The following is a 14128-nucleotide window of genomic DNA, read 5'->3' on the forward strand; positions in this document are numbered from 1 at the left end:
CAGGCATGTAGAATGGCTCACAAACTAGTGAACCAGATTGAAGAAAGAATTAAAGAACAGACTGCTGAAGAGGCCAATGTGAAGCAAGTCAAAAGAAAGTGGGAGGAAAATGGTGATAAGAATCACCAATACAACAACAACAGCAATTACAACAATAATCGCAACAATTATCCCAACAATCGCAACATCAATCGCAACTACAACAAACGGCCCAACAACAACAACAACAACAACAACAACAACAACAACAACAACAACAACATCAACTACAACAATCATCCCAACAACAATAATAACCGCAACAACAACAACAATCAGAAGCAGCTATGCCAAAGGTGTGAAAAGTATCACTCGGGGTTCTGCACCAAATTTTGCAACAAGTGTAAAAGAAATGGTCATAGCGCGGCGAAGTGTGAGGTCTACGGACCAGGGGTTAATAGAATAAAAGGAACAAATGGTGTCGGAACGAGTAATGGCGGAGCAAGTAGTGTCGGAGCAAGTTATGCCAATATAGTTTGTTATAAATGTGGAAAACTGGGCCACATTATTAGAAATTGCCCGAACCAGGAGAACACGAATGGACAAGGCCGCGGAAGAGTTTTCAATATTAATGCGGCAGAGGCACAGGAAGACCCGGAGCTTGTTACGGGTACGTTTCTTATTGACAATAAATCTGCTTACGTTTTATTTGATTCAGGTGCGGATAGAAGCTATATGAGTAGAGATTTTTGTGCTAAATTAAGTTGTCCATTGACGCCTTTGGATAGTAAATTTTTACTCGAATTAGCAAATGGTAAATTAATTTCAACAGATAATATATGTCGGAATCGAGAAATTAAACTGGTTAGCGAAACATTTAAGATTGATTTGATACCAGTAGAGTTAGGGAGTTTTGATGTGATAATCGGTATGGACTGGTTGAAAGAAGTGAAAGCAGAGATCGTTTGTTACAAAAATGCAATTCGCATTATACGAGAAAAAGGAAAACCCTTAATGGTGTACGGAGAAAAGGGCAACACGAAGCTACATCTTATTAGTAATTTGAAGGCACAAAAACTAATAAGAAAAGGTTGCTATGTTGTTCTAGCACACGTCGAGAAAGTAAAAACTGAAGAAAAGAGCATCAATGATGTTCCCATTGCAAAAGAATTTCCCGATGTATTTCCGAAAGAATTACCGGGATTACCCCCACATAGATCCGTTGAATTTCAAATAGATCTTGTACCAGGAGCTGCACCAATAGCTCGTGCTCCTTACAGACTCACACCCAGCGAGATGAAAGAACTGCAAAGCCAATTACAAGAACTTTTAGAGCGTAGTTTCATTCGACCAAGCATATCACCGTGGGGAGCTCCTGTTTTGTTTGTCAAGAAGAAAGATGGTACATTCAGGTTGTGTATCGACTACCGAGAGTTGAACAAACTTAACATCAAGAACCGCTACCCACTACCGAGAATCGACGACTTATTTGATCAACTACAAGGCTCGTCTGTTTATTCAAAGATTGACTTACGTTCCGGGTATCATCAAATGCGGGTGAAAGAAGATGATATTCCAAAGACTGCTTTCAGAACACGTTACGGTCATTACGAGTTTATGGTCATGCCGTTTGGTTTAACTAATGCACCAGCTGTGTTCATGGACCTTATGAACCGAGTGTGTGGACCATACCTTGACAAGTTTGTCATTGTTTTCATTGATGACATACTTATTTACTCAAAGAATGACCAAGAACACGGTGAACATTTGAGAAAGGTGTTAGAAGTATTGAGGAAGGAAGAATTGTACGCTAAGTTTTCAAAGTGTGCATTTTGGTTGGAAGAAGTTCAATTCCTCGGTCACATAGTGAACAAAGAAGGTATTAAGGTGGATCCGGCAAAGATAGAAACTGTTGAAAAGTGGGAAACCCCGAAAACTCCGAAACACATACGCCAGTTTTTAGGACTAGCAGGTTACTACAGAAGGTTCATCCAAGACTTTTCCAGAATAGCAAAACCCTTGACTGCATTAACGCATAAAGGGAAGAAATTTGAATGGAATGATGAACAAGAGAAAGCGTTTCAGTTATTGAAGAAAAAGCTAACTACGGCACCTATATTGTCATTGCTTGAAGGGAATGATGATTTTGTGATTTATTGTGACGCATCAAAGCAAGGTCTCGGTTGTGTATTAATGCAACGAACGAAGGTGATTGCTTATGCGTCTAGACAATTGAAGATTCACGAACAAAATTATACGACGCATGATTTGGAATTAGGAGCGGTTGTTTTTACATTAAAGACTTGGAGGCACTACTTATATGGGGTCAAAAGTATTATATATACCGACCATAAAAGTCTTCAACACATATTTAATCAGAAACAACTGAATATGAGGCAGCGTAGGTGGATTGAATTATTGAATGATTACGACTTTGAGATTCGTTACCACCCGGGGAAGGCAAATGTGGTAGCCGATGCCTTGAGCAGGAAGGACAGAGAACCCATTCGAGTAAAATCTATGAATATAATGATTCATAATAACCTTACTACTCAAATAAAGGAGGCGCAACAAGGAGTTTTAAAAGAGGGAAATTTAAAGGATGAAATACCCAAAGGATCGGAGATGCATCTTAATATTCGGGAAGACGGAACCCGGTATAGGGCTGAAAGGATTTGGGTACCAAAATTTGGAGATATGAGAGAAATGGTACTTAGAGAAGCTCATAAAACCAGATACTCAATACATCCTGGAACGGGGAAGATGTACAAGGATCTTAAGAAACATTTTTGGTGGCCAGGTATGAAAGCCGATATTGTTAAATATGTAGGAGAATGTTTGACGTGTTCTAAGGTCAAAGCTGAACATCAGAAACCATCAGGTCTACTACAACAACCTGAAATCCCGGATGGAAATGGGAAAACATTACCATGGATTTCATTACTAAATTGCCAAGAACTGCAAGTGGTTATGATACTATTTGGGTAATAGTTGATCGTCTCACCAAGTCAGCACACTTCCTGCCAATAAGAAAAGATGACAAGATGGAGAAGTTAGCACGACTGTATTTGAAGGAAGTCGTCTCCAGACATGGAATACCAATCTCTATTATCTCTGATAGGGATGGCAGATTTATTTCAAGATTCTGGCAGACATTATAGCAAGCATTGGGAACTCGTCTAGACATGAGTACTGCCTATCATCCACAAACTGATGGGAAGAGTGAAAGGACGATACAAATGCTTGAAGACATGCTACGAGCATGTGTTATTGATTTCGGAAACAGTTGGGATCGACATCTACCGTTAGCAGAATTTTCCTACAACAACAGCTATCATTCAAGCATTGAGATGGCTCCGTTTGAAGCACTTTATGGTAGAAAGTGCAGGTCTCTGATTTGTTGGGGTGAAGTGGGGGATAGACAGATTACGGGTCCGTAGATTATACAAGAAACTACCGAGAAGATCATCCAAATTCAACAACGGTTGAAAACCGCCCAAAGTCGACAAAAGAGCTACGCTGACATTAAAAGAAAAGATATAGAATTTGAAATTGGAGAGATGGTCATGCTTAAAGTTGCACCTTGGAAAGGCGTTGTTCGATTTGGTAAACGAGGGAAATTAAATCCAAGGTATATTGGACCATTCAAGATTATTAATCGTGTCGGACCAGTAGCTTACCGACTTGAGTTACCTCAACAACTCGCGGCTGTACATAACACTTTCCACGTCTCGAATTTGAAGAAATGTTTTGCTAAAGAAGATCTCACTATTCCATTAGATGAAATCCAAATCAACGAAAAACTTCAATTCATCGAAGAACCCGTCGAAATAATGGATCGTGAGGTTAAAAGACTTAAGCAAAACAAGATACCAATTGTTAAGGTTCGATGGAATGCTCGTAGAGGACCCGAGTTCACCTGGGAGCGTGAAGATCAGATGAAGAAGAAATACCCGCATCTATTTCCAGAAGATTCGTCAACACCTCCAACAGCTTAAAATTTCGGGACGAAATTTATTTAACGGGTAGGTACTGTAGTGACCCGAACTTTTCCATGTTTATATGTATTAATTGAGATTGATATTTACATGATTAAATGTTTCCAACATGCTAAGCAATCAAACTTGTTAAGACTTGATTAATTGAAATATGTTTCATATAGACAATTGACCACCCAAGTTGACCGGTGATTCACGAACGTTAAAACTTGTAAAAACTATATGATGACATATATATGGATATATATATAGTTAACATGATACTATGATAAGTAAACATATCATTAAGTATATTAACAATGAACTACATATGTAAAAACAAGACTACTAACTTAATGATTTTTAAACGAGACATATATGTAACGATTATCGTTGTAAAGACATTTAATGTATATATATCATATTAAGAGATATTCATACATGATAATATCATGACAATATAATAATTTAAAATCTCATTTGATATTATAAACATTGGGTTAACAACATTTAACAAGATCGTTAACCTAAAGGTTTCAAAACAACACGTACATGTAACGACTAACGATGACTTAACGACTCAGTTAAAATGTATATACATGTAGTGTTTTAATATGTATTTATACACTTTTAAAAGACTTCAATACACTTATCAAAATACTTCTACTTAACAAAAATGCTTACAATTACATCCTTGTTCAGTTTCATCAACAATTCTACTCGTATGCACCCGTATTCGTACTCGTACAATACACAGCTTTTAGATGTATGTACTATTGGTATATACACTCCAATTATCAGCTCTTAGCAGCCCATGTGAGTCACCTAACACATGTGGGAACCATCATTTGGCAACTAGCATGAAATATCTCATAAAATTACAAAAATATGAGTAATTATTCATGACTTATTTACATGAAAACAAAATTACATATCCTTTATATCTAATCCATACACCAACGACCAAAAACACCTACAAAAACTTTAATTCTTCAATTTTCTTCATCTAATTGATCTCTCTCAAGTTATATCTTCAAGTTCTAAGTGTTCTTCATAAATTCTACAAGTTCAAGTTACATAAAATCAAGAATACTTTCAAGTTTGCTAGCTCACTTTCAATCTTGTAAGGTGATCATCCAACCTCAAGAAATCTTTGTTTCTTACAGTATGTTATCATTCTAATACAAGGTAATAATCATATTAAAATTTTGGCTCAATTTCTATAACTATAACAATCTTATTTCAAGTGATGATCTTACTTGAACTTGTTTTCGTGTCATGATTCTGCTTCAAGAACTTCGAGCCATCCAAGGATCCGTTGAAGCTAGATCCATTTTTCTCTTTTCTAGTAGGTTTATCCAAGGAACTTAAGGTAGTAATGATGTTCATAACATCATTCGATTCATACATATAAAGCTATCTTATTCGAAGGTTTAAACTTGTAATCACTAGAACATAGTTTAGTTAATTCTAAACTTGTTCGCAAACAAAAGTTAATCCTTCTAACTTGACTTTTAAAATCAACTAAACACATGTTCTATATCTATATGATATGCTAACTTAATGATTTAAAACCTGGAAACACGAAAAACACCGTAAAACCGGATTTACGCCGTCGTAGTAACACCGCGGGCTGTTTTGGGTTAGTTAATTAAAAACTATGATAAACTTTGATTTAAAAGTTGTTATTCTGAGAAAATTATTTTTATTATGAACATGAAACTATATCCAAAAATTATGGTTAAACTCAAAGTGGAAGTATGTTTTCTAAAATGGTCATCTAGACGTCGTTCTTTCGACTGAAATGACTACCTTTACAAAAACGACTTGTAACTTATTTTTCCGACTATAAACCTATAATTTTTCTGTTTAGATTCATAAAATAGAGTTCAATATGAAACCATAGCAATTTGATTCACTCAAAACGGATTTAAAATGAAGAAGTTATGGGTAAAACAAGATTGGATAATTTTTCTCATTTTAGCTACGTGAAAATTGGTAACAAATCTATTCCAACCATAACTTAATCAACTTGTATTGTATATTATGTAATCTTGAGATACCATAGACACGTATACAATCTTTCGACCTATCATGTCGACACATCTATATATATTTCGGAACAACCATAGACACTCTATATGTGAATGTTGGAGTTAGCTATACAGGGTTGAGGTTGATTCCAAAATATATATAGTTTGAGTTATGATCAATACTGAGATACGTATACACTGGGTCGTGGATTGATTCAAGATAATATTTATCGATTTATTTCTGTACATCTAACTGTGGACAACTAGTTGTAGGTTACTAACGAGGACAGCTGACTTAATAAACTTAAAACATCAAAATATATTAAAAGTGTTGTAAATATATTTTGAACATACTTTGATATATATGTATATATTGTTATAGGTTCGTGAATCAACCAGTGGCCAAGTCTTACTTCCCGATGAAGTAAAAATTTGTGAAAGTGAGTTATAGTCCCACTTTTAAAATCTAATATTTTTGGGATGAGAATACATGCAGGTTTTATAAATGATTTACAAAATAGACACAAGTACGTGAAACTACATTCTATGGTTGAATTATCGAACTCGAATATGCCCCTTTTTATTAAGTCTGATAATCTAAGAATTAGGGAACAGACACCCTAATTGACACGAATCCTAAAGATAGATCTATTGGGCCTAACAAATCCCATCCAAAGTACCGGATGCTTTAGTACTTCGAAATTTATATCATATCCGAAGGGTGTCCCGGAATGATGGGGATATTCTTATATATGCATCTTGTTAATGTCGGTTACCAGGTGTTCACCATATGAATGATTTTTATCTCTATGTATGGGATGTGTATTGAAATATGAAATCTTGTGGTCTATTGTTACGATTTGATATATATATGTTAAACCTATAACTCACCAACATTTTTGTTGACGTTTAAAGCATGTTTATTCTCAGGTGAATACTAAGAGCTTCCGCTGTTGCATACTAAAATAAGGACAAGATTTGGAGTCCATGTTTGTATGATATTGTGTAAAAACTGCATTCAAGAAACTGATTTCGATGTAACATATTTGTATTGTAAACCATTATGTAATGGTCGTGTGTAAACATGATATTTTAGATTATCATTATTTGATAATCTACGTAAAGCTTTTTAAACCTTTATTTATGAAATAAAGGTTATGGTTTGTTTTAAAAATGAATGCAGTCTTTGAAAAACGTCTCATATAGAGGTCAAAACCTCGCAACGAAATCAATTAATATGGAACGTTTTTAATCAATAAGAACGGGACATTTCACATCAAATATCCTAACCTATACCGTTACCTTCGTGAAATCTTCTTTGGTTAAGGATATATCCGGGTTCCATTTATTAAGAATGATATGGATAGTCCTAATCATCTGTTTGCCATTTTCCAAAAACCCCAAAGACCTTTCAGTCGAAAAGTCAAAAACTAGAAAAGGAAGACAACCACTTAAATAGATCTATGAAAATATACGTGACCAATTACACTACCAATGGTTGGAGGTGACTGATATTTCCTATCGATTGTTGATGATTGTAGTAGACTTATGTGAGTTTATATTCTAAGTCAAAAGACAAGGCTTTTGAAAATTTTGTGATGTTCAAATGCCAAATAGAAATTGAAAGTGGTTTGGAAGTGATGGGCCTACGTACTGATCGAGGAGGGTAGGGATGGCAAAAAACCCGTCCCCGATAGGGAACCCAAAACCCGATATTTTTGGGCCGGGTTCGGGCGGGTACATGGGTCTAAGGTCGGGTATGGGGATATTTTTTAATTTTTTCCAGGTTCGGGTCCGGGGATGGTTTTAGACATAAACCCGATTACCCGACCCGTATACCTGAAAAAAGACCCGAGTCTATATACCCGGCCCGTATACCCGATTACTCGGCTCGTTTACTCGATTATTCGGCCCGTATACCCGATTACCCGGTCCGTATACTCAAAAAAAAGACTTGAATAACCGTGGGATAACTCATTTATCCAATAGTTCTTAAGTAAATGAGGACCCGAATACCCATGGAGAAACCCGATTACCCGCTAGTTAGTAACTAAATGGGGACCCGACGGGTTTGGGTCCGGGTTTGGGTCCGGGTCTGGGATGGGTTTTTCTAATCGGGTTCGGGTCTGGGATTACCTAAACCCGGCCCAAACCCGACCCGATGCCATCCCTAGAGGAGGGTAATTCACCTCCAAATTGTTTTATAACTTTTTGTGAACATGAGAGAATAAGAGAATAAGAAGGCATATAACCACACCTTATTCCCCTAAACAAAACTGTATAGTGAAGTGGAGAAATCGTACTATACTTGAAGCAACGAGTTTGATGTTGAAGACTATAGAGGTTCACGATAGCATGTAGGAGATGAGGTGCGACAAGTAATCTATATATGGAAGAAAATTCCTACAAAAGGCATAAAGGCATAAAGGCCATTACTCCTTATGAGAGGTTTAAAGGAATTAAACCAACTCTTAAACACATCAAGGTGTTTGGTTGTTGACGGTGGCATGTGCGTGTGTGCGTGTGCATAATCAAACTTTAAAATTAGAAAACTATACAACAACTTCACACATCTTATATGCAACATTTCTGATCCGTTTAGTAGAGCATTGAAAAGTATAGAAATATCCAAAAAATGAATAGTAATCAAAGTTTACCTTTTCGATTTTTTTGGATTAAATTAAGATGGCCTAATGTACCTATCAATCTCCATTTAGACAAGTGTCATTTAAATCGCTTACAACGTCAATGACTATCTAACGGATTCTAAAAACTACACAAGTGTCATTTAAATCACTTCTCATATCAACATCAACATCTACGCAAGAGGAATTTTTAACATCTTTATTAGACACATTTATGTCTTTATCAGTACCTAGAGTGTTGAGTTCATCTTTTTCAGTACCTTCCGCAACCTCACACTCGTAACCTTTCTCAACATTAGTATCATTAACATGTTCAGTATCTTCCTCCATAAAGGTTCAGGTATATACCTCATATAAAAAATTTGTTCACTCATACTTATCCAAGTAAATAAAGGCATTCGATGGATACGCTCTGGAAAATTCAGGAATTTCAACATTCATCCCTATGCAAGCTCCCTGTATTCTCTACGATTAGCCTTGGAACATGAGCGACAGGATTAGTGTCATCCTACTAATCATTCATGTGTTTTGAATTAGTTTCATTATAGGTTCGCCAACTTCGCGATCTTTCGATTCAAATGATCAATTTATGTGTCTTGGTAATTAACATTGTTGCCTCGTTCAACGTATCTACAATTATACCATTCAACATGTCTACGATTATCCACATCGCTTCCTCGTTCGGCATGTCTACGATAGTCACCTTAATATCCTCCACCATACATTATTCGGCCAAACTCTGCGTTCTGATACCAGATAATGTCTCAACGTGCCAAACAAAATCGATAATTGAGTAATGAACTAAACAAACAAAAGTTCCACGACTTTTATTATTCACAAAATAATAATATCAATAACTAACATCCAAAAGTTGGAATAAACAAAATATAAATACTATAGTAATTATCAAACATTAGGGATTTCAAAAACTAGATAAACTTAAAAAGAAAGCAATTGTAAACCAATCAAGAGTACAATCGAAGATCCAGGTCGGCTCAAAACTAGGAAACAACGCAAGCAGAGGAACAAAACGGGCATTGACTATCTACAACTGAACCGAACCGGAGGAAACCAACTAACAATAATACAACCAAAATGATAGATCCTAAGCTAAACAAACCATACTAGAAACAAATAAACAGAATTACCTATCTAAATCCCAATTCATTTATCCTTATCCTTGACCTATTTGTTGTTTCCTTTAAATTAGTTGTTTCCTACTTTCACCCTTCGCAATATAGTCTTCCCATCAATGGGCCGGATAATCATGAGGCCTTACTCAATATTAGACGCAAGGCCAACAACAATATGACCTGACTTATAGATGATCTAGATCAAGGTTTGACATATAGAAATGTTGGTCAGGTAAAAGAATGAGACGCCTCTATAGATCTATAATAAGGTCTTGACTCTTGATCAAACATACAATTCATAATCTTATGTTCATAAATATTCATGAATATATACATACTGTTCGTCCATGAATTTGAACGCATAATTCTATAGTTTGAGATAAAGTTCCATACTTAGCACTTTAATCCTTATGGGTTGGCATGATCATTTGTTTCTGTTATGTGTAATCAAAACCACAATACTTTTGTAAACTTGACTTAATGCTCATAATAAAATACAAACACATCCACTGGGAATTTATTCAAGAAACAGAATGCATAGATATGCTTAATACATAGATAGATTTAACATAATAAAGCAACAACTATATCTTCTCTTCTAACCATCATTAAAGATTTGAGCAAAGTTTTCCATCTGTGTACCCGGAAGGCTTATTCCAAACTCGAGATTTTCATTTGATTCCTTACTGGCATTCATTGATATTGCTCCTTCATAATCGATCGAAATTATTTCTTGCTTTTTAGGATTTCCCCATCCGAAATCCACGTCATAAAAATTCATCTTTGGTGACCCTGCAACTCCTATCATTGTTCTTCCGTTCACCTTAGAATATGGAGCCCTTGCCATTAGCACACCACCCTCAGTAGTTAACACTTTATGAAGCTCCTCTCCAATCAATTTAGCAGTAGCAATAAAACCTTCATTTCTTACAACACTAGTTTCCGATATGCATACACATGGTATAGCACAATTGCCAAAGTAGGTTGCAGGTATAGACGGGTTTGCACGTGCCCTGCATTCGATGGCAAAAATAAGTATTTCTAACTCATCACTTTTGCATGATTTAACGAGACAGCTCCAGATATAAGCACAAGCTACAGTAAAAGTTGATACATATGGTATACTTGGAAAATGAGTTTTAACCAACTTCTTCAACCGATTGACCATGTTCAGAGTCATGATAAATGTGGCCCTAACTTTATTGGTTGGTCCATAAAGGTGTGGAACCTGATACTCTCTGTTTTCTAACGATTCAACATTCAGTGCTATAACAAGAGTCTCTGCATCTCGTCTTGGGTTACTGATCACTTCTCTATCGTAAAACGGGAACTTGTTTCTAGAGCGAAACAATTCATCCGTACCACTTTGAGAAATCGATGTCCAAGCATTTAAAAACTCATTCTGAGTGGTAGCATCGGCGAGACTATGATGAATAGTTATCCCGATGGAGATACCATGGTTACGAAATAGCGTTACCTGCAGCGAAGGGTATAAAAATTTAAAAGGGTGCTATATAATTTGAGTGATACTTTGTAAAAGTGTTTTCAAAATATGACTGTTTACTTTAAAAAAAATAACCATTGATTCTAAAATTATATAGGGTCTTATCTTTAAAGATAAAATTGTGATGTCTTATACAATTTTATTAGTTTTTGTAAAAAAAAAAAAAAAAAAAAAGTGGGATCAAAGGACCGCATGCTCATTAAAAAATTATGGTGTCTTATAAAATATTAAAATTTTAGTAGCAACTTACCTGGACAGATAACACAGGGATCTTTGTGTAATTACAATCGTCATCATCTTCTTTATTTTTAACACATGGTCCCAGTGGAGGTATAAGATGGTAAAACTTATCACAATTTCGAGGATGGTTTCCAGTAAGATCGTTGAAATCAAGATTATCATTACATGATTCAGAATACGTGATATTGACATAATCACCTTGGACATAACGTATTTCAGGCTTTTTAGAATGAGTTGGAAATATGATTAAGTTACCGGCGTAAGGGAAAAAGTGTTGAAGGGTGGTGGATAATGAATTATTAAGAGTGGGAATAATTGTCGTTTTGAAGTGAGACATAGTGACGTCAGGGAGGTCGTAGAAGAACACGTGATGAACTGGAGGTCTGAGTAGCCAAATCATGTCAAAGAAAGTCAACGCCAGTGACCGGTTTTGTACGGTGGAAGGTGGTGGTGATACTCTGAACACTTGAACAACATTCAACATGGGAGATGAAGGAGAAGAAGACATTATTATTTAATTAAAATATTAAATTAATATTAAATATTAAATTAAATAATATTCAATAAGTTCTTTTGTAAGCTAGATGGCTCTCACTCACAATCCGTGTATGTGGTTTTTTAACCTATAACTTTGAATGTAATTATATAAACCTATAAATTCAATATGTTAGGCTTTATACCAATCATTATTTTGTAATTTATCATTTGTTTACTTCTAATCTACCCGTCAATCTTTGATTTCTTGCTACAATGCAAGATTCCATAAAATTCTTGTACATTCACATTGGATTTCTCGGTTTGGATTCCACATTCTCCATCTCTCGGTTTTAGCTTTTTGTCTAGCAAGAACCACCATAACATTAATTATCTATTGATTGCGTTGTTAATTCACAAATTATTAGGACATCCGTCTCATCTAAGAATGACAATGGTCACCCGATCCAGTGGATATGTATCCGATCCATTCGATTTTTGTTGGATATGGACGAACCTAAAGATATGGATACGAATATGAATGAACCTAAATGAATATGGATATGGATGAAAAAGTTTCAACCCATGGATATATCCATTAACAACCGAAATATATATACAAATATATAAATATGAATATATACATACACATTTACTATTAGAAATCTATTTATCGCTACACATACATTTTGTTTGCTACTATATAATGAATTAAATACGTTATATTATAATAAAACACGTATTTCTAACAAAATAAACATAAAAAATACACATATAATTTGCCATAATATATGTTTGATAATCTATTTAACAAAGTGTGTTCTATTTTCAACATACATTACACGCTTTTGTGGGTAGATTTCAATAATGTCATGTTACATTTATTTTTGTTATATTACGTTTTTGTTTTGATCGCATATTCAAAAATATTATACTCCATAACTTTTTTTGAATATCTAATGGATATCCATTAACACGCTTAATTCATCAGATATGGATATGGATGGATGAACTCAAATTAAATGGATATGTATATGGATATGGATGAACAAAAACTAAATGGAGATAGATATGGATACGGCCTAACCTGATCCATATCCAATCCATTGTCATCCCTAGTCTCATCAGATGTGTCCACTATTGACTTGCAAAATCTTTCTTTTTCAACTTTAACTTCAAATATTTTTGTTAGTGTAATATAATACTTGGTGAAAAGTTGTACAAATGAAAACACATTTAAAACACAATCATTCATATAATTTTCATCAAATGTTATATAATACAAACAAAAATATTTAAAGTCAAAGTTTACAAATAATAACTATCAAAGTCAAAATGGACACGACTGATAGGACGGATGGAGTATTAATCTGGCAAGGATATCAAATCGATGATTATTTCTTGATCTTCTCTACTAGTTGGGTGCAGTTTCTCTTTGAATCATACACAATTTGGGTATGTCACTGCCATTAAAAAAGATTTGTCAACTCCACCAAAAATGGTCTGTTGCCACGACCACCAAACACGGTCTGCCGACGCCACTTAATCGGTCCGCTAGCACCTAAACGATTTGCAGCTATCCCTATCAAATAGGGTTGGCCGCTTTTTTCAAAGGATTTCATTTTTCTTATCGAGTTTGATCGTTTTCTTTTTTCTCCTAATAAAAATGAGGGGGCATATTACAGAATATTCTTGAGACTATATTATTTATATTAGATATATTATTTTAGTAATTATCTAGTTTTTGATTGTAATGGTTTACTTGTTATGCAAGTTAGGTTACATGTTATTCAAGTTATCGCCTACATATATAATATATTGTAATAACTTAAAACAACAGTCAAATATATTCATTATTCACAATTCCATATTACCTTTAAATATGAATATAATATGTTACAATAATATGATCCGTTTCTATTACCAAAAGTTATAATATACCTCACAATAGAAACTCATACGTTCAAATTTGGGTCAACTGGATCTTAAGAAAAATGTCCGAAAATGTAAAACCCAAACCTTAAAAAAAGTCTAATGTGTTTTCTCAAACCTATTAATTCCTATGCAAAATACAAAGAAACATTTCTATGAGTATTAACTCCTAAAACTCAATAAATAGAGATATATCTAATGTGAATGAGTC

The 14128-nt window shown here is 34.8% G+C and overlaps 1 protein-coding gene across 1 annotated transcript; it reads right to left on the reverse strand.

Moving 5' to 3' along the window:
- Positions 1-10365: 10365 nt before the first annotated feature.
- On the reverse strand, positions 10366-12019 carry LOC139901496 (malonyl-coenzyme A:anthocyanin 3-O-glucoside-6''-O-malonyltransferase-like). Its single transcript, XM_071884203.1, has 2 exons — positions 11522-12019; positions 10366-11244 (listed from the first exon to the last, which is right to left on the reverse strand). Exons 1-2 carry the CDS (start codon positions 12017-12019, stop codon positions 10366-10368), a joined length of 1377 nt encoding a protein of 458 aa, XP_071740304.1.
- Positions 12020-14128: the final 2109 nt, after the last annotated feature.

Source organism: Rutidosis leptorrhynchoides, chromosome 3, assembly GCF_046630445.1.
Source record: "Rutidosis leptorrhynchoides isolate AG116_Rl617_1_P2 chromosome 3, CSIRO_AGI_Rlap_v1, whole genome shotgun sequence".
Lineage (NCBI taxonomy): Eukaryota > Viridiplantae > Streptophyta > Magnoliopsida > Asterales > Asteraceae > Rutidosis > Rutidosis leptorrhynchoides.

Excerpts from the sequence above, each read along its gene's own strand:
- LOC139901496 (XM_071884203.1), bottom strand. The coding sequence starts at position 12,019 with ATGTCTTCTTCTCCTTCATCTCCCATGTTGAATGTTGTTCAAGTGTTC. Across the intron at positions 11,245-11,521 it reads TCCCTGTGTTATCTGTCCAG|GTAACGCTATTTCGTAACCA; the intron begins GTAAGTTGCTAC and ends CCTTCGCTGCAG.